This window comes from Balaenoptera musculus, chromosome 9, assembly GCF_009873245.2.
Source record: "Balaenoptera musculus isolate JJ_BM4_2016_0621 chromosome 9, mBalMus1.pri.v3, whole genome shotgun sequence".
Lineage (NCBI taxonomy): Eukaryota > Metazoa > Chordata > Mammalia > Artiodactyla > Balaenopteridae > Balaenoptera > Balaenoptera musculus.
This window is the reverse complement of record NC_045793.1, coordinates 77,457,676-77,478,941: the sequence shown is the minus strand read 5'-3', so window position 1 is coordinate 77,478,941 and position 21,266 is coordinate 77,457,676. Positions and strand designations below refer to the sequence as shown.

General features: G+C 35.3%; 1 protein-coding gene across 6 annotated transcripts in view; it reads left to right on the top strand.

The window, feature by feature from the left end:
• The window catches only part of RUNDC3B (RUN domain containing 3B), a 155,736-nt gene that overhangs the window by 9,453 nt on the left and 125,017 nt on the right, over window positions 1-21,266 (top strand). For all 6 annotated transcript variants that reach the window (XM_036864395.1, XM_036864396.1, XM_036864393.1 and 3 more), the window contains exon 2: window positions 17,033-17,148. In XM_036864395.1, the coding sequence (XP_036720290.1) occupies window positions 17,033-17,148 (116 nt within the window). The remainder of the gene's footprint in view (window positions 1-17,032; window positions 17,149-21,266) is intronic.

Sequence of the window (21,266 nt, the reverse complement as noted above, 5' to 3'; positions counted from 1 at the left end):
ACCCAACCATTTCATTTTCTTTCTTTTTTGCTGATATATAGACATGGAATTTACCTTTTAAAATATTGGTCTTGTAATCTAGCAATTTTATCAGATTTACTTATTAAATCTAATAGATTTTCTGCAGTTTTTTGTTTGTTTATTTGTTTTAGCATTCTGAGTACATTGTTATGTCTTGTGCCTGTTTTATTTCTTCCCTTTTTAAACTTTATGTCTTTTCTTTTTTGTCTTACTGCACTGGCTAGGACCACAGTATTACAGAAAGCATTAATAGTTTTACCTTAAAGTAGGATGTTTGCAGTAGGTTTTTTTTAGTTCCCTTCTACTTGTAGATTGCTGAGAATTTTTATCATAAGTGAATACTGAATACTCTATTAACAAATATTTTTTCTGTCTATCAAGATGAACGTATGATTTCTCTCCTTTTTTCTTTTTATGTAGTGAATTACATTGATTGACTTTTTAGTGCTAAACTACCCTGGAATAAAAAAACTGGGTTGTGCTGTATTATCTTTTTTACATATCTTTACATTCAGTGAGTTGATATTTTATTTGGGATTTTTGCATATTTGTTCATAAAAGTGATTGGTCTGTAATTGTTCTTTCTTATGGTGTCCTTGTCTCAGTTTGTTGTTAAAATTATCTGACCTTACAAAACAAGTTGGGAAATGTTCTTTTGTGTTCTGTAGAAGAATTTGTGTAAGATTAATATTATTTCTTTCTTAAACTTTTGGAAGAATTCACCAGGGAAGAAATCTGAACCGCAAATTGTCTTTGTGGGAAGTCGTTTAGTAACAGATTCAATTTATTTAATAGATACTGAACAATTGAGATTTCCTGTTTCTTCTTTTATCAGTTTCAGGGAGTTCTTCAAGGAATACACCGATTTCATGTATGTTATCAAATTTAAACTTAAAACTTTTCTTAATATCCTCTTAATATCTTTCTATTGTTTAAAAATCTGTAGTCATTTTCCATTTTTCTCTCCTGATACTGGTAATCTCTGTTTTTCCCATGTTTTTTTTTTCTTACTAGGAGTATATAAATTTTATTAATATCTTCAGAGAACCAGCCTTTGGCTTTGTTAATTTCCTCTGTTGTATATTTGTTTCTTAATTTATTGATTTCTCTTCCCGTCTTTATTTCCTTCCTTCCACTTTTTTTGAAGTTCATTTTCTTTTTCTAATTTCTTGAGATGGGAGTTTAAATCATTGTTTTTCAGCCTTTTGTCTTTCCGATCTATGCATTTTAAGACTGCACATTCCCTTGTTTGACATTGCTTTGAGATAGCAAACAAGATTTAAAATTTGTATCTTCACTATTAATTAGTTTAAAATGTTTTCTACTTTCTGTTGGGATTTCTTTTTTGACTCATGGGTTATTTTAAAAGGTATTGTTTAATTTTCAGACAGCTGAGGATTTTCTATTTTTAGTTATTGAATTCTAACTTAATTCCACTGTGCAGAGAATATTCTAAAAGATTTTAAAGTTTTGAATTTTTATTTATGTTTGCTTTATGATGCAACATATGGTTAATTTTGATAAATATTTTATATGCATTTGAAAAGAATATAAACAGTCCTCTGTATCCACCGGTTCCACATCCGCCAATATGGAGGGCCAACTTTAAGGGACTTGAGGATCTGTGGATTTTGGTATCCTCAGGGGTCCTGGAACCAATTCCCCACAGATATCGAGGGACGACTGTATGCTGTCATTGTTGATTGCATGTATGCCAATTAGATCTAGTATGTTAATTGTGTTCATATCTTCTGTATCCTTACTAGTTTTTTGTGTGCTTAGCCTGATATTAAGAGAGATGTGTTAAAGTCTGTCTCTATGAGTATAGATTTGTCTTTTTCTCCTCTTAGTTCTGTCATATTTTTAAAAATTTATTTATTTTTTTATTATTGTTATTATTTTTCTTTGGCTGTGTTGGGTCTTCGTTGTGGCATGCGGGTTTCTCTCTAGTTGCAGCATGCGGGTTTTCTCTCTTTAGTTGTGACGCATGGGCTCCAGGGTGCGTGGGCTCTGTAGTTTGTGGCATGTGGGCTCTCTCGTTGAGGTGCACGAGCTCAGTAGTTGTGGTGCGTGGGCTTGGTTGCCCCGCGGCATGTGGGATCTTAGTTCCCCACCAGGGATCGAACCTGGGTCCCCTGCATTGGAAGGCGGATTCTTTGCCACTGGACCACCAGGGAAGTCCCTGTCATTATTTTGTTGTTGTTGTAAGTATTTTGTTGCTCGATTACTAGGTGGGTGCAGATTTAGAATTGTGATCTCTTCCTAGTGATTTCATTCCTTTGTTATCATGAAATGTCCTTCTTTATCTCTAATACTGTTCCTACCTTAAAGTCTATTTTTTTCCTGCTATTAACGTAGTTAAAACAGCTTTCTGGTAGTTAGCATTTGTATGATGTACTTTTTCCTTTCTTTTTTTTTTTTTTTTTTTTTTAAATTAATTAATTATTTATTTATTTAATTTTTGTCTGTGTTGGGTCTTCGTTTCTGCGTGAGGGCTTTCTCTAGTTGTGGCGAGCGGGGGCCACTCTTCATCGCCGTGCGCGGGCCTCTCACTATCGCGGTCTCTTTTGTTGCGGAGCACAGGCTCCAGACGCGCAGGCTCAGTAGTTGTGGCTCACGGGCCCAGTTGCTCCGCGGCATGTGGGATCTTCCCAGACCAGGGCTCGAACCCGTGTCCCCTGCATTAGCAGGCAGATTCTCAACCACTGCGCCGCCAGGGAAGCCCTTTCCATTCTTTTTTTCCCCTTAATATTTATTTATTTATTTAGGCTGGGCCAGGTCTGCGTTGCAGCATGTTTAGTTGCAGCATGCGGGATCTTTTAGTTGTGGCATGCAGACTTCTTAGTTGCGGCATGCATTCAGGATCTAGTTCCCTGACCAGGGATCGAACCTGGGCCCCCTGCGCTGGGAGCGTGGAGTCTTACCCACTGGACCACCAGGGAAGTCTCTACTTTTTCCATTCCTAACTTTCAGTATTTCTGGGTCCTTAAATTTAAAGTGTCTCTTGTAGGCAGGATAGAATTGAATTTTGCATTTTATCTAGTGTTTTATTTAGAGTATTTAGCCCATCTCTATTTAATGTTATTACATTTGGGTTTATGGCTACCATTTTACTATTTATGTTCACTTTTTCTCTCTTCTTGTTTTCTTATATATCAGTATTTTTTATTATTTCATTTATTCCACATAGAGTTTTTCTCTCCATGAACTTGTTGGTCATATATTCTTTTCTGTTTTCTATACAGTTGACCCTTGAACAATGTGGGGGTTGGGCTGCTGACCCTCCACAAGTCAAAAATCCACGTGTAACTGTGCAGTCAGCCCTCCATACTTGTGATTCTGCATCCACAGATTCACCCAACCGTGGATCATATACTACTGTAGTATGTATTTATGGGAAATAAATGGTCCATGTATAAGTGGACCTCTGCAGTTCAAACCTGTGTTGTTCAAGGGTCATCTGTTCATATATTTGGTTTCTATCCTTTGGGCAGTTACCCTTGATTTATTACATATAATGCAAATTTAAATTTTATTGCCTCTCCAGTAGTGTTAGAACCATTTATCCCCCCTCATCCTAAAACATACTTTTAAATAAATATGACTCTCATTATGCTGTAATCTAATTATCTTTTTGTCTCCTATTAGAATGTACATTTCTCAAGTCCAGGAATCATAGTTTATTCAGCATCTGTTTTATTCCCAGCATCTAGTATGCAGTGGGCATGTTTATCAAATGAGGTAATTCTCCCTAACTAGTGAAGAATAATAGCAGTGGACATTTCCAAAATAAGGTTGAAGGTGAATTAAAGAACCATCCTCACTTATTTTTAAACAGTCACCCTAATGACTAATCTCAGTAATGACTAATGACAGTAGAGTTTTAAACATCTAATAGCTTTAGACTCACAGATGTAGAGAACAAACTAGTGGTTACCAGTGGGGAGAGGAAAGGGAGGAGGAGGGGCAATGTAAGGGTAGGGGATTAAGAGGTATAAACTGTTAGGTATAAAATAATCTATAAGGGTATATTGTACAACACAGGGAAGATAGCAAATATTTTATAATAACTATAAATAGAATGTAACCTTTAAAAACTGAAAACAAATAAAAAGCTTTCAAATTAAAAAAAATCTAATAGCCTCAGTAGTAGAATTGTCTGTCTAGTTTACTAGGTAGCTTACCTATGTTAAAATATATTGCTTGAATATTTTCATTTGTCAATGAGTAAAGAAGAATTGGATTCCAAAGGGATATGTGATCCAAGTGTACAGTGAAAGTATTCTTTATTAAAATGATTTTAATTGGGAGTATTTCATATAAGAAGTCAAATGAGTTATTATAAGATGGGAAATTTTCTTGGTTTGAATACTTTGCAATTTTAAATAACTTTTTTAAAATTGTCCTTTTTTTTAAAAGATAGTGCTTCAATGTTATTTTTCATGTTGTGCAATCTTGCTCTCATCAGTCTGCTTATATAGCAGTACAAGATGTTAATAATATACTATCTCAGCCTTAAGGTACCTAGATTAACAATTGTCTTTTGAAAGAAATTTTGACAGTAGAGGTGGGGAAAATATTTTAAAATATACTTCTCTCTCTCTCTTTTTTTGATTTTTACATTGAGCAAAAGTTTAAAAAATGGTAAACACTGCCAAAATAGACTTTTGAATTTCACAGTATATATTCCAGATGGTTGGAACTTTTTTATTCTGTGTTTAAATAAAACTTTATTTACAGAAACAGGCAACTGGTTGGTTTTGGCCTGTGGACAATAGTCTGCAGACTCCTGCTAAATGGATATATGAAAAGTATTTTTTTCTCCTTACAAAGGAATTTAAATTATAGAAAAAATAAAGGGGAAAATACACATGATGGTTGGGAGTTCTTAACTTGCGTAAAACTGGAAAAAAGAAGGCAAATTGCTGATTCAAAAAGATTTCAGGGGTTTCTTTTTTATTAATTTAATTTAATTTTTTTTATACAGCAGGTTATTAGTCATCCATTTTATACACATCAGTGTATACATGTCAATCCCAATCTCCCAATTCATCACACCACAACCCCCACCCCCCGTGGCTTTCCCCCCTTGGTGTCCATACGTTTGTTCTCTACATCTGTGTCTCCATTTCTGCCCTGCAAACTGGTTCATCTGTACCATTTTTCTAGGTTCCACATATATGCGTTAATATACAATATTTGTTTTTCTCTTTCTGACTTACTTCACTCTGTATGACAGTCTCTAGATCCATCCACAACTCTACAAATGACCCAATTTCGTTCATTTTTATGGCTGAGTAATATTCCATTGTATATATGTACCGCATCTTCTTTATCCATTCGTCTGTCGATGGGCATTTAGGTTGCTTACACGACCTGGCTATTGTAAATAGTGCTGCAATGAACGTTGGGGTGCATGTGTCTTTTTGAATTACGGTTTTCTCTGTGTATATGCCCAGTAGTGGGATTGCTGGGTCATATGGTAATTCTATTTTTAGTTTTTTAAGTAACCTCCATACTGTTCTCCATAGTGGCTGTATCAATTTACATTCCCACCAACAGTGGGGATTCCCTTTTCTCCACACCCTCTCCAGCATTTGTTGTTTGTAGATTTTCTGATGATGCCCATTCTGACTGGTGTGAGGTGATACCTCACTGTAGTTTTGATTTGCATTTCTCTAATAATTAGTGATGTTGAGCAGCTTTTCATGTGCTTCTTGGCCATCTGTATGTCTTCTTTGGAGAAATGTCTATTCAGGTCTTCTGCCCATTTTTTGATTGGGTTGTTTGTTTTTTTAATATTGAGCTGCATGAGCTGTTTATATATTTTGGAGATTAATCCTTTGTCCGTTCATTCGTTTGCATATATTTTCTCCCATTCTGAGGGTTGTCTTTCCACCTTGTTTGTACTTTCCTTTGCTTTGCAAAAGCTTTTAAGTTTCATTAGGTCCCATTTGTTTATTTTTGTTTCCATTACTCTAGGAGGTGAATCAAAAAAGATCTTGCTGTGATTTATGTCATGGAGTGTTGTGCCATGTTTTCCTCGAAGGCTTTTATAGTGTCCGGTCTTATATTTAGGTCTCTAATCTGTTTTGAGTTTATTTTTGTGTATGGTGTTAGGGAGTGTTCTAATTTCATTCTTTTACATGTAGCTGTCCAGTTTTCCCAGCACCACTTATTGAAGAGGCTGTCTTTTCTCCATTGTATATCCTTGCCTCCTTTGTCAGAGATTAGTTGACCATAGGCACGTGGGTTTATCTCTGGGTTTTCTGTCCTATTCCATTGATCTATATTTCTGTTTTTGTGCCAGTACCATATTGTCTTGATTACTGTAGCTTTGTAGTATAGTCTGAAGTCAGAGAGTCTGATTCCTCCAGCTCTGTTTTTTTCCCTCAACACTGTTTTGGCTATTGGGGTCTTTTGTGTCTCCATACAAATTTTAAGATTTTTTCTTCTAGTTCTGTAAAAAATGTGATTGGTAATTTGATAGGGATTGCATTGAATCTGTAGATTGCTTTGGGTAGTATAGTCATTTTCACAATATTGATTCTTCCAATCCAAGAACATGGTATATCTCTCCATCTGTTTGTATCATCTTTAATTTCTTTCATCAGTGTCTTATAGTTTTCTGCATACAGGTCTTTTTTCTCCCTAGGTAGGTTTGTTCCTAGGTGTTTTATTCTTTTTGTTGCAATGGGAAATGGGAGTGTTTCCTTAAGTTCATCATTAATGTATAGGAATGCAAGAGATTTCTGTGCATTAATTTTGTATCCTGCAACTTTACCAAATTCATTGATTAGCTCTAGTAGTTTTCTGGTGGCATCTTTAGGTTTCTCTGTGTATAGTATCATGTCATCTGCAAACAGTGACAGTTTTACTTCTTCTTTTCCAATTTGGATTCCTTTTATTTCTTCTGATTGCCGTGGCCAGGACTTCCAAAACTATGTTGAATAATAGTGGCAAGAGTGGACATCCTTGTCTTGTTCCTGATCTTAGAGGAAATGCTTTCATTTTTTTACCATTGAGAATGATGTTTGCTGTGAGTTTGTCGTATATGGCCTTTATTATGTTGAGGTAGGTTTCCTGTATGCCCACTTTCTGGAGAGTTTTTATCATAAATGGGTGATGAATTTTGTCAAAAGCTTTTTCTGCATCTATTGAGATGATCATATGGTTTTTCTTCTTCAGTTTGTTAATATGGTGTATCACATTGATTGATTTGCATGTATTGAAGAATCCTTGCATCCCTGGGATAAATTCCACTTGATCATGGTGTATGACCCTTTTAATGTGTTGTTGGATTCTGTTTGTTAGTATTTTGTTGAGGAATTTTGCATCTATATTCATCAGTGATATTGGTCTGTAATTTTCTGTTTTTGTAGTATCTTTGTCTGGTTTTGGTATCAGGATGATGGTGGGCTCATAGAATGAGTTTGGGAGTGTTCCTTCCTCTGCAATTCTTTGGAAGAGTTTGAGAAGGATGGGTGTTAGCTCTTCTCTAAATGTTTGATAGAATTCACCTGTGAAGCCATCTGGTCCTGGAGTTCTGTTTGTTGGAAGATTTTTAATCACAGTTTCAATTTCATTACTTGTGATTATTCTGTTCATATTTTCTGTTTCTTCCTGGTTCAGTCTTGGAAGGTCATACCTTTGTAAGAATTTGTCCATTTCTTCCAGGTTGTCCATTTTATTGGCATAGAGTTGCTTGTAGTAGTCTCTTAGGATGCTTTGTATTTCTGCGGTGTCTGTTGTAACTTCTCCTTTTTCATTTCTAATTTTATTGATTTGAGTCCTCTCCCTCTTTTTCTTGATGAGTCTGGCTAATGGTTTATAAATTTTGTTTATCTTATCAAAGAACCAGCTTTTAGTTTCATTGATCTTTGCTATTGTTTTCTTTGTTTCTATTTCATTTATTTCTGGTCTGATCTTTATGATTTCTTTCCTTCTGCTAACTTTGGGTTTTGTTTGTTTTTCTTTCTCTAGTTCCTTTAGGTGTAAGGTTAGATTGTTTATTTGACACTTTTCTTGTTTCTTGAGGTAGGCTTGTAGTGCTCTAAACTTCCCTCTTAGAACTGCTTTTGCTGCATTCCATAGGTTTTGGATCATCATGTTTTCGTTGTAATTTGTCTCTAGGTATGTTTTGATTTCTTCAGTGATCTCTTGGTTATTTAGTAACGTACTGCTTAGCCTCCATGTGTTTGTGGTTTTTTTATGTTTTTTTCCCCTGTAATTGATTTCTAATCTCATAGCAGTGTGGTCAGAAAAGATGCTTGATATGATTTCAGTTTTCTTAAATTTACTGAGGTTTGACTTGTGACCCAAGACATGATCTGTCCTGGAGAATGTTCCATGTGCACTTGAGAAGAAAGTGTAATCTGCTGTTTTTGGATGGAGTGTCCTATAAATATCAATTAAATCTATCTGGTCTATTGTGTCATTTAAAGCTTGTTTCCTTATTAATTTTCTGTTTGGATGATCTCTCCATTGGTGTAAGTGAGGTGTTAGAGTCCCCCACTGTTATTGTGTTACTGTCAATTTCCTCTTTTATAGCTGTTAGCAGTTGCCTTATGTATTGAGGTGCTCCTATGTTGGGTGCATGTATATTTATAATTGTTATATCTTCTTCTTGAATTGATCCCTTTTTCATTATGTAGTGTCTTTCCTTGTCTCTTGTAACATTCTTTATTTTAAGGTCTTTTATCTGATATGAGTATTGCTACTCCAGCTTTCTTTTGATTTCCATTTTCATGGAATATCTTTTTCCATCCCCTCACTTTCAGTCTGTATGTGTCCCTAGGTGTGACGTGGGTCTCTTGTAGACAGCATATATATGGGTCTTGTTTTTGTATCCATACAGCAAGCCTGTGTCTTTTGGTTGGAGCATTTAATCCATTCATGTTTAAGGTATTTATCAATATGTATGTTCCTATTACCATTTTCTTAATTGTTATGGGTTTGTTTTTGTAGGTCCTTTTCTTCTCTTGTGTTTCCCACTTAGAGAAGTTCCTTTAGCATTTGTTGTAGAGCTGGTGTGGTGGTGCTGAATTCTCTTAGCTTTTGCTTGTCCGTAAAGCTTTTGATTTCTCCATTGAATCTGAATGAGATCCTTGCCAGGTAGAGTAATCTTGGTAGTAGGTTCTTCTCTTTCATCACTTTAAATATATCATGCCACTCCTTTCTGGCTTGTAGAGTTTCTGTTGAGAAATCAGCTGTTAACTCCTATGGGAGTTCCCTTGTATGTTATTTGTCGTTTTTCCCTTGTTGCTTTCAATAATTTTTCTTTGTCTTTAATTTTTGCCAATTTGATTACTGTGTGTCTCGGCGTGTTTTTCCTTGGGTTTATCCTGCCTGGGACTCTCTGCGCTTCCTGGACTTGGGTGGCTATTTCCTTTCCCATGTTAGGGAAGTTTTCGACTATAATCTCTTCAAATATTTTCTCGGGTCCTTTCTCTCTCTCTTCTCTTTCTGGGACCGCTATAATGCGAATGTTGTTGCGTTTAATGTTGTCCCAGAAGCCTCTTAGACTGTCTTCATTTCTTTTCATTCTTTTTCTTTATCCTGTTCCGTGGCAGTGAATTCCACCATTCTGTCTTCCAGGTCACTTATCCGTTCTTTTGCCTCAGTTATTCTGCTATTGATTCCTTGTAGTGTATTTTTCATTTCAGTTATTGTATTGTTCATCTCTGTTTGTTTGTTCTTTAATTCTTCTAGGTCTTTGTTCTTTAATTCTTCTAGGTCTTTGTTAAACATTTCTTGCATCTTCTCGATTTTTCCCTCCATTCTTTTTCTAAGGTCCTCGATCATCTTCACTATCATTATTCTGAATTATTTTTCTGGAAGGTTGCCTATCTCCACTTCATTTAGTTGTTTTTCTGGGGTTTTATCTTATTCCTTCATGTGGTACAAAGTCCTCTGCCTTTTCATTTTGTCTGTTTTTCTGTGAATGTGGTTTTCCTTCCACAGGCTGCAGAATTGTATTTCTTCTTGCTTCTGCTGTCTGCCCTCTCGATTGGGGGGTTTCTGATGTGAAATATGAGAAGAGAAATAAGCCTTCCTTCTAATGAACATATACCTGAATACTGTGCTCATTATCATCCATAGTCACTATTTTACATTACATTTGGGGTGGATTGTATCTTATCTCTTGGCAGCAGATGGCTGCCAAGAGATATGATACAATCCTTGTATCATATCTCCTTGTTGATTATTAATGGTAGGTATTATATTAATGGCAGAGGATCATTACCCCCACACCTTGGTAAAGACTGCTAGTGATAATAATATGTTATAAGGAATCCTATAAGTGTGGTGTGAAGTAGTGGAAAGAATTCTCTCTTACAATTTGGATACTTATGTTCTTTTTAAAAATATCACTCTTATGAATGACTATATACTTTTCTAAACCCCTTTTAGTTTAGTTGGTTTTTTTTTTTTTGGCTGTGTTGGGTCTTTGTTGCTGTACGCAGGCTTTCTCTGCTTGCAGCAAGCGGGGGCTATTCTTTGTTGCGGTGTGTGGGCTTCTCATTGCAGTGGCTTCTTTTTTTTTTTTTTAAATAAGTTTATTTATTATTTTTGGCTGTGTTGGGTCTTTGTTGCTGTGCGCGGGCTTTCTGTAGTTGCAGCGAGTGGGGGGCACTACTCTTCGTTGCAGTGCGTGGGCTTCTCATTGTGGTGGCTTTTCTTGTTGTGGAGCATGGGCTGTAGAGCACACGGGCTTCAGTAGATGCGGCATGTGGGCTCAGTAGTTGTGGCTCACGGGCTTAGATGCTCCGCAGTATGTGGGATCTTCCCGGACCAGGGCTTGAACCCGTGTCCCCTGCATTGGCAGGCGGATTCTTAACCATTGCGCCGCCAGGGAAGCTCTGCAGTGGCTTCTTGTTACAGAGCATGGGCTCTAGGCATGTGGGCTTCAGTAGTTGTGGCACGCAGGCTCAGTAGTTGTGGCTCACTGGCTTAGTTGCTCCATGGCATATGGGATCTTCCCAAACCAGGGCTTGAAGCTGTGTCCCCTGCATTGGCAGGTGGATTCTTAACCACTGTGCCACCAGGGGAGCCCCCCCCTTTTAGTTTTGAAATGTGATGATTCTGTATGCTTTTATGTACTTATCTTAAGGTATATTTCCATGTAAAGGGATATAACAATATAGATAATAAAATCTCATTTTTGTGAAATGAATTTTTTTCTGAAGCATATTTGATAAATGGTTAAGATTACATAAGCTTGTTTTAAAGAGATGGGGGTACATTTCTTTCCTACTCGATTGCTCTGTGTATATGGGACTACATCTGTGTATATTACTAATGCAGGAACTAAATATTAAAGATGAATTTTCACTCTTTAAATAGTTTCTTTCCAATAAAGAGTGTACATATTTAACACAGTAAGTTATTTTGGCCTGCAAGAAAATTCTTTTTTTATTATTGAAGTATAGTTGATTTACAATATTGTGTTAGTTTCAGGTATGCAGCACAGTGATTCAGATATATATATTTAGATATATATATGTCTATATGTATCTATATATAGATATATATGTATTACTTTTCAGGTTGTTTTCCCTTATAGGTATTACAAAATATTGAGTATAGTTCCCTGTGCTATACAGTAGGTTCTTGTTGGTTATCTATTTTATATATAGTAGTGTGTATATGTTAATCCCAAACTCCTAATTTATCCCTCTGCCCACCCCCTGTTCCTCTTTGGTAACCATAAGTTTGTTTTTCTATGTCTGTGAGTCTCTTTCTGTTTTGTAAATAAGTTCATTTGTATGATTTTTTAAAAATTTCATATATAAACAATATCATATGATATTTATCTTTCTGTGTCTGGCTTACTTCACTTAGTATGATAATCTCTAGGTCCATCTGTGTTGCTACAAATGGCATTATTTCATTCTTTTTTATGGCTGAGTATATTCCATTATATATACATACTACATCTTCTTTATCCATCCGTCGATGGACATTTTGGTTTGCTTCCATGTTTTGACTGTTGTAAATAGTGCTGCTATGAACATTGGAGTGCATGTATCTTTTTGAATTATGGTTTTCTGAGGATATATGCACAGGAATGGGATTGCAGGATCATATGATAGCTCTGTTTTTAGCTTTTTAAGGAAAAGTAATTTTATTTTTGACTTTATTGTGACATTTTTTGCTTTTAACTATTCGTTGTTACAGTTATGTTACAAACTTATGAGCTGTGGAAGGAATTAATATGGGTGCAATGAAGATTTTTTTAAACGTAGTTTTGGTAACCATCTCATCTTTCTTGGTATGTTTCCAAAGGGAGAAAGGTAGTTCCTGCTTTAAGTTTGATGGTTTTAGTCACATTTTTTCTTATTTGTAAGGTAACAAAAATTTCCTTTGGACTTTGAAGGTGGGAAAGAAAATCTTTTAAGAGAGAGACGTTTCAAAAACCGCACTTAAGGGCTTCCCTGGTGGCGCAGTGCTTGAGAGTCTTCCTGCCAATGCAGGGGACACGGGTTCAAGCCCTGGTCTGGGAAGATCCCACATGCCACGGAACAACTAAGCCCGTGCGCCACAACTACTGAGCCTGTGTGTCTGGAGCCTGTGCTCCGCAACAAGAGAGGCCACGATAGTGAGAGGCCCGCGCACTGTGATGAAAAGTGGCCCCCGCTTGCCACAACTAGAGAAAGCCCTAGCACAGAAACGAAGACCCAACATAGCAATCAATCAATCAATCAATCTTTAAAAAAAAAAAAACAAAAAACCGCACTTAATTAAAAGACCCTTTCATGTAAATTTTTGACTTTTTAATTCTTATGTAAAAGCTGTTACTTAGACTTGATTTGGTATTTTTAGACATCCATCAAATTGTCATTTCATTATTTTAAAATCAGTCCTTTTTGGGAAATAGATGACTAATATTGTCATCATTATCAGGAAATAGCTCAGCATCTGTGTGATGTTTTTTGGATGTATTGAAATTCTTTTTACAGGTTTGGTTTTTATAGCATGTCTTAGTTACTGTGTTATGGAGGAAAAGATTCTCACTATTCTGGCATAATGGAACTAGCCACATGATTCTAGAGAAGTAAATGTTGAGTGGGAAGACTTGGCTAGTTAGAAGTAAAACATGGACTCTAAGGAACTAATTTGCCTTCTGAAGTTTTGATTTCTGTTGACAGGAGGAGAGTAGGCTATAAATGATAAAGCAATGCTGGGAAACATTATTTTTCTTCATTATTAACCTTGTTATAATATAAATTATTTAAAAGGCTTTCTCACCCGTAAAATATCTTCATGCTTAGAAATAACAGAAATTCTGTCTAATGATATGCTTTGGGATATTTGCACTTTTGTTTTAGTTTTTAGCCAGATACAGAGTTACAAGTAATATAGTGCTCTGAGATTCACCATTTTAGGTTTTCATCATGCAGATAGTGTCTTCTAGAGGAGATGATGCACTAATAACATGATAGAAAGGCATATTTTATTGACTACTGATTGATCTGTACATGGCTCTTGATGCTACAGAGATATATGTGTTACTCTCCATGGCTTTTCCTTCCTATTACATTTACAAAGAAGAACATTTGTTAGGTAATTTTGTTTTATTCCTGGAGGACATTAGTGGCTAAAATGTTACCGGGCTGTTACAGGTGGAAATTGAGTTCTATCTAGCGCTTTTTGATGAAATAAGCACTCTATTATTTTTATCTTTAAATGTAATTTCCAGTTCATTTCACCTATGTGCTTACTATCTTAGATGCCATGCTTTTTTGAAGTGGTAGATTACTCCTACCTTGGGTGTGATTGCAGAGTTAGATTTCCCATTCCGTTCTATCTGTTAAAGATTAGAGAGAAACATTCAGAAGTTTCCTTATTTTTAGGTCAAAGGTGGAGGTGGAGACTGTATGGTTTTTGTTTACTCATTTTAGGAACACTTAGCATTTCATTCTTTTACTGAATAAGAACGTTATACTTATTTATTCTTATTAAAAGTTTGCTGAAGATTGGCAGCACTTTTCTAGTGTATTGTCAATGAAAAGGGCATAGGACACAAAAATGAGTTTTCAAGTCCCTCCTTGAATCTTGGAACAAGGTTTACCTTGTTTTTGTTTCTATTCATTTATTCATGCGTTATATGTAGTATTTATCTAACTTGACTATTAGGTGCAAGATACCAACTTTGTCAGAGTTACTTCCTAGTTCTTTTTTTCTCTCTCTCTTTTACATAATGGCTCCTCTGTTGAGCTCCACTTGCTGTTGTAGATAGCATTATGTAGTTGAACATTAATCTGTCTCAGCCTTTCTCCGTTAGAGTTATTCGTCTGAACCAAAGAAGCCTGAAAATTATTTGAGTAACTGTTTTCTCAAGGACATATAATTACTACCATTCTAGTTGCATTGTTATTTAATTACATACAAAGAATGCTGTAGGGTAGTGGTTCTCAAAGTGTGCTCCTGGCCTCAGACCCTTTTGGAGGTCTGACGCGTCAATAATATTTTCTTAACAAGTCTAGGATATTATTTGCTTTTTGTTCCCATTTTTAAGCAAGTGCACAGTGGTGTTTTCCAGAGACTACATGGTATGTGATATTAGAATAGCTTGAATGCAGAAACAGATGTGAGAATCTAGTTTTCTTCTTTTAAACACAACATAAAAGATATTTGCAAAGATTTAAATAATACTATTGCCACTTTTTTTGTTTTGGAGAATATAGTTTTAATAAAAATATTTATGCTAACATGTAACGGGTTTATTTGTAATTAATCAGTAAGGCAGTCTTCACTTTGCACAGTTCCAATTAGCACTAATTTTAGTTACGACAGTTTAGTTAAATAATACCAGTCCCACAACAACATGGTTCCAATTTGACGACCACTGTATATTAACTGTGAGTAATTGCATAAAATAAAATTTTGCGGGTAGCTCTTTAGTCCACGGGTCACTGTGTAAATAACAAAATGCACATCATGGTTAGTGACCAATCACATCACTTCTTTCAAAGCCTGTCTAGGATTGGTCAGTGTGCATCTGTTACGAATTCATACATAGAAATCAAAACCTGCAGTTGTGTTGCTTCCTGGTCTCCTGTTTGTAAACCCACATGTCATTTTATGAAAATGCATATTTGAAAGAGTGAATTGGCCAGCAAAGATGAAACTGTGGCAAAGAAACAGAAAGTGCTAATGCTGGAAGTGAAACTTGAATGGAACATAAATGGAGCCATAGAAGAAATAGTTGATCATGGGAATATTGATACTGCTGCTGTTCAAGATAATTTAGATATTCAGTCAGAGGAAATTATTGAAGGCGAACGTATTAACATAAATGAGCAAAGTGGTTGTGACCAAAGGATGAAGATGTCCTAGAAGAAGTGATGCTGAAAAACCCCTTCACATTATAGGACCTCTCAGACATTTTCACAGCTTTGAAAATGCAAAGGATAAAATGTTGGAAACTGATTCAAACTTAGAAAAGAATATGACAATTTGCCCAGGCATAGAAAACATGTTCACTTGTATTTTAAGTTATACAATGAGAAGAAAGCAAGCAGTGTTCAAAATACTCTAGATAAGTTTTTTTTTTACAAAAAAGACACTTTAATTCTCAGTATTGCTAATGTTCTAAATTACAGTGTAGTAAATAAATACGTTTGACTGGTTTTTTCCGTTTCCCTGTAGATAATAACTGGCAGTGAGAGAGTTTTTAATATTTTGACAAAAATTTGTAAAGGGCACAGAATAATTGTAATTCTTTCCATTGATTATTGGGATCACTTTTAGACATTACTCAGTTCTAATATAGTAAATATTGATAGATATAACTCATATAAACAAATCTCTTTATATTTGCCTTTATACTTGTCTCCTATATTTTTTGTCCTGATTGAATAAGCATTGCCAATAAGCCTAAAACCTAAGGAACAATTTATACTCCTTTATCTCCCTCATAGTTTACATTTCTAATGATTTAACAACTCTCATCGTTATCCCCTTCTCTTCATACCCTATTGATTGTCTTTACTTAGGCACTCACATATCACCCTTCATAGGTTATGACTGTAAAGGGATGGTATGGTTATAAAGGGATAGCATGAGGGAAATGCTAGGGGCAACAGAACTGTTCGAGATCCGGATTTTGGTGGTGGTTACAGGAAGGGTATACATGTTAAAAATCATAAACTTTCTTTTTGTCTTGTTGTGACATTGGCCTTTAAATGTTTCTTTGCCATGCCTTCAAAATAGATCTTACAAATAAATCAACAAGTACTTACAGAGTACATCGGTCAAGGCATTGTCCTGTGTGCTGAGGAAGATATAAACACACAGAAGCTATGTTTCTGCCCTGAAGGAATTTATATTCTAATAAAATAGAGTTAGACAACACAAGTAACAGCAGTAAGATAAACTGTAATCATCTCTTAAAGGAAATACAAACAAAATGCTAGTTTGTGCTAGGAATATGTAGGAGGATAATTCTTCATTGAAGAGATGGCATTTAATCTGAGTCTTGGAAAATGCATTGGTACTTGGCAGTCAAAAATAGAGACAAAGGACGTTCTGAAGAGAAGGAAAAATATAGTGCACTTTACGGAGTTTTAAGTTTTCCTATTATAGCTCATAAAAACTTGGGATCTACACCTCATGAATGCTCACATCCTGTTTTATTCCATTTTGTGCTCCAAAACTCTTAGAAACATTTTGGTCTGACGCTGCAGTCTCTTACAAGTAGTATTATGACTTTCAACTTAATAATTTCGTTCATCTTTTTTATTCTGATTTTAATGGTTCTGTGGACAGTGAACTATTTCTAAGTCTTAATGTAGTCAACAGATAGTAAATATATAAGTGAAAAGTCTGATATTTCTGTAGAATTTTCTATTGACAGAGTGAATTTGAGTAAATGGAGTTTTCAGAATATATAATCTTATAAAGTATTTCTGTAGTACTTCTCCAAATTGCTTTCCTCTAGTTTTTCCTATTTAGGTGAATGAATCAAGTCTACTTAAAAGCAATCGTAATCTCTTTTTTTCCATAGGTTTTCTGTGAAGACCCTGATTGATCGGTCCTGCTTTGAGACAATTGATGATTCTTCTCCTGAATTTAACAATTTTGCCGCTATTTTGGAACAGATTCTAAGTCACCGGCTGAAAGGTAATAGCGCTAATGTATTATTTATTCTGCCACCAGCTCTCATATTAACAAGGTTGAAATTTTAGAAACCATACAGTATGGTGTATGTAGCAGCCAAGCAGCATCTTGAGAAACATAAAACTGATTTTAGAAGGTCTAATCTTTTGGCTGTGTCCCTGTAAAGAATCTCTATTCTTGGATTTATACCCATTTCCAGGATGCATTAAAAATATTGAATATATTAATTGCCACATACAAGAAGCAGGATCACTTTCTATATGTAATTAAAATAAAAGTTTAAATTAAAAGGTAGCCCATCTTCAAAGATTACTAGATGGTATTTTAATTAGTTTACAGAGAAGCATCCAGGCATTAAGTTTGTTTGCTTAATCTTTTCTTCATTAAACTCAGAATCTTTGAAAATTTTTTAGCTGTAAGTAGGTTAAAAAAGAGCTATGTAAAAGAGATGCTGGACTTAAAAAAAAATAAATCAGTAAATGTATTAATGTCAGAAATGTAAATCTCTTAAAATTTAAAAGGGAAGATGGGAGCTGTGTTCTCTCAGAATTATAAAATATTTTTAAATTAAAAATATACATCTGTAAAATATAGCTGATAACATCAAGAACTATTATGTAGTCTAAATTTTAGTAATAATAAATAATAACTTTATCACATTAATTCCATTATCTAGTTTTCCTAAAGGAGACTTGATCATTAGATGTTTTCACTTAAGTTTTTATTATCTTTACAATCTTAATGGTATAGTAGTTTCAAATAAGTAATCTGTGTGGTAATATAATTTATGAGAATCTCAAATTTAATCTGAAGGTTAATCTGTTTTGTGCTTTATGATGCTGAAAGCATCAGTTGAGCAGTCCTGTGGGCTTATAACAAATGGTTGGATTTAATAAATGGGGAAACAAAACCTGAATTCATTCAGCCCTTTGCAATTTAAAATGGGATCCATAAAAATCACTGGTGCTTTTCTGTTAAAAGTTTGTTGTTCTCTATTTTTAAAGGGTTATTTATTTTTCTTATTTTGCTGTTCTGTGTTTTCTAAAATTTCTGCCATTAACGTGTTACCTTTTATGAGAAAATAAGTTTTTATGAACGCAGAGCGTCTGAAAGTATTTTGAAATATTGTCATGGTTACTGTATTGTGTGGTGATCGTATTTTAAAATTTTATACATAATTTTATAAATAATACTTTAAAACACATCAAATACAGCAGAGCTTGATGTATCTTAATGTTCCAAGGGTTTTATCATAAGACCTCAATTCCCTTGATTTAGTGTACCATTTAGCATTTAATTCGCTCACAAAATACGTAAACAACTGCAACAGAAAACAATTAGACTGTGTTGATATAGCCGTGCTGAGTTACGGGGTTGACTAACTACCGCATAAGTGGACCCCTCCTGCACACCTGTGTGCCATCTTCTGAGTCATGCCTCAGCAAAATACAGATCATAGGCCTTTAGACTTACTTCGTCACCATGAACGTTATTTCTGAGAAGCCAGTGAACTACTGTATTGAGAATAGAATCTCTAGTTGATTTACGGATAAGAATTCCACGAGTATGACAGTAAGACAGTAAGAAAGATGATCCAGTGAGGTTAGTGTGAATTTTTTAAGCTAGGTAAGATTAATAATTCAAAACATGCTTTTTAAAAAAAGTTCCTGTTGGGACTTCCCTGGTGGTCCAGTGGTTAATACTCCACACTTCCACTGCAGGGGGCACGGGTTCGATCCCTGGTCGGGGAACTAAGATCCCACATGTCAGAAATAAATTTAAAAATTTAAAATAAAAAAAAAAGTTCCTATAGGTCGACTATGGTGGTCACTGTTATTACTATAGATATGAATTATGAAATGATCTGTAACTCTCAAGATGAGGTAGTTTATTAAAGATTCAAGTGTCTAGAAACTTCATATAATATTGCCCATTTTTTGGTATTCTAATATGTAACAAATTGCTTTTACTTTTGGAGAAGTTATATAATTATTTGGGAGGTTTTTATGTTTTGGTTTTTTGGTTTTTTTAATATCTATTTATTTATTTTGGCTGCGCCGGGTCTTAGTTGCGGCAGGCGGGATCTTCTTTGCGGCATGTTTAGTTGTGGCATGCAGACTCTTAGTTCCGGCATGCGAACTCTTATTTGCGGCATGCATGTGGGATCTAGTTCCCCGAGCAGGGATTGAACCCGGGCCCCCTGCATTGGGAGCACGGAGTCTTATCCACTGGACCACCAGGGAAGTCCTGAGAAGTTATATAATTATTTCAATAGTACAGTGTGTTCACTTAAAATTTAGTTATTATAACAACTCATTTTTTCCATGTTTTTCTTGATAGAAGTACAAATTTAAAATGTATAACTTCATGGGTTTATAAGATTTACTTTTCTCTAACTACTTTTTATTTTTGAAATAAAAGGGTGTTTAGTTTATCAATTTTTTTCAGAGAAAACCAAAATTCATCCCCAGACACAATATAGGCTGTGCTGACACAGGTAAAGGGGAGAGCTTCATTCATTCTAACAGCCCCATTATTGAAAAAAAAGGAGGCTTTTAAAATCACATATATTAATCTTGTTTGCAGTAATTCCTTCATAAGTTGATCTTACTTTTCTGGACTATATTTGAGAACTAAGAATTAATACACCACCAAATGTAAAATAGATAGCTAGTGGGAAGCTGCTGCATAGCACAGGGGGTTCAGCTCGGTGCTTTGTGACCACCTAGAGGGGTGGGATAGGGAGGGTAGGAGGGAGACGCAAGAGGGAAGAGATATGGGGATATATGTATATGTATAGCTGATTCACTTTGTTATACAGCAGAAACTAACACACCATTGTAAATCAGTTATACTCCAATAAAGATGTTAAAAATAATAATAATAAATAAAAACTATTTATTTCCTTTAAAAAAGGAAAAAAAGAATTAATCACAGAATATAAAATTCAAAGAGGACTTAGTTCATGTCTTCAGTTCAGTCATTTTTGAACTTTTACTTTAAAGCATAATCCTTCTCTCCAGCCCACTCCCACCTCCCCTAATAAAAGACACTGCAGATGCTAGACATATAAGTGGAAGGTCTGGTTGAAGCTGAGTAGGGAAATCGGGCATTTTGTCAGCTCGGCAGCAGTCACACCCCAGTTCCACAGCACCACTTCAGGCAGCGCCGTGAATCATAGCTTAAAAATCACTACTCTAGTTTCCCTCCTACTGAAGCCATCCACTCAATGATATTTCCAACCGGTGGACATACAGTCTTTGCTTTAATCCTTCTGATATTGGGGAACTTAGGACAGTAAAGTAGGGCCATCAATTTTGGGGCAGTTCAGATTGTTAGAAAATTCTTATGTATAAGAAGCCAACTTATCTGACTGTGCTTTTCTGCCTCTTTTTAAAATTGTGAGCCTCATAAATATTAAAAGATTGCTATTCTATAATCCTTTCTCCTTAGTTACCCTTTTTCTTTCTTCCAGGTAAAGTATCTCTAGTTATTTCGATCTTCTGGAACCACTATAGTCTTAGTTATTCTTCTGGTTTATCACTGGTTTACCGAGATCTTAAAATGTGGTACTCAAAGCTGAGTAAAGTGCTTCAGATAGGCTAACTTCTGTAATTTGAGATTACAGTGACTTTTTGATTCCCACATCACACTTTTGTTCACATTGAAATTAAGGCCAAGTAAAATCCCAAGGCTTTAAAAAAATTGCTTGTTTTATGTTTTAGATTCTCTAAATTAGTTGCCTGAGATCAAGTTTGAAAAGAATAAATGCAGTATTATTTTCTTCATCATTCACTTTAGAGATAAATGAGGTGGCTATAAAAATGAAATTCTACTTCCAGGAAGATAAAGTGAACATACTTTCCCCTATTTCTCCCATTTACTATAATCCAAAACCCTGGACCTATAAAACACAAGACTCTGAAAGGTAGGGAGAAGAAGTCTAGGGACTTCAGGACCTTAAGAAGGGCATGGTGGTGGGTTTCTTGGATTTTCTGGTTGCTTTACATCCGACACTGAGTACTGGATAAGCGAGTAGCTTGCAGACATCAATAAGCGCGTGTACACACACACAAACACACAGTCTCACGAGGACCTACTCGTTCTAGCTAAAGGACCAG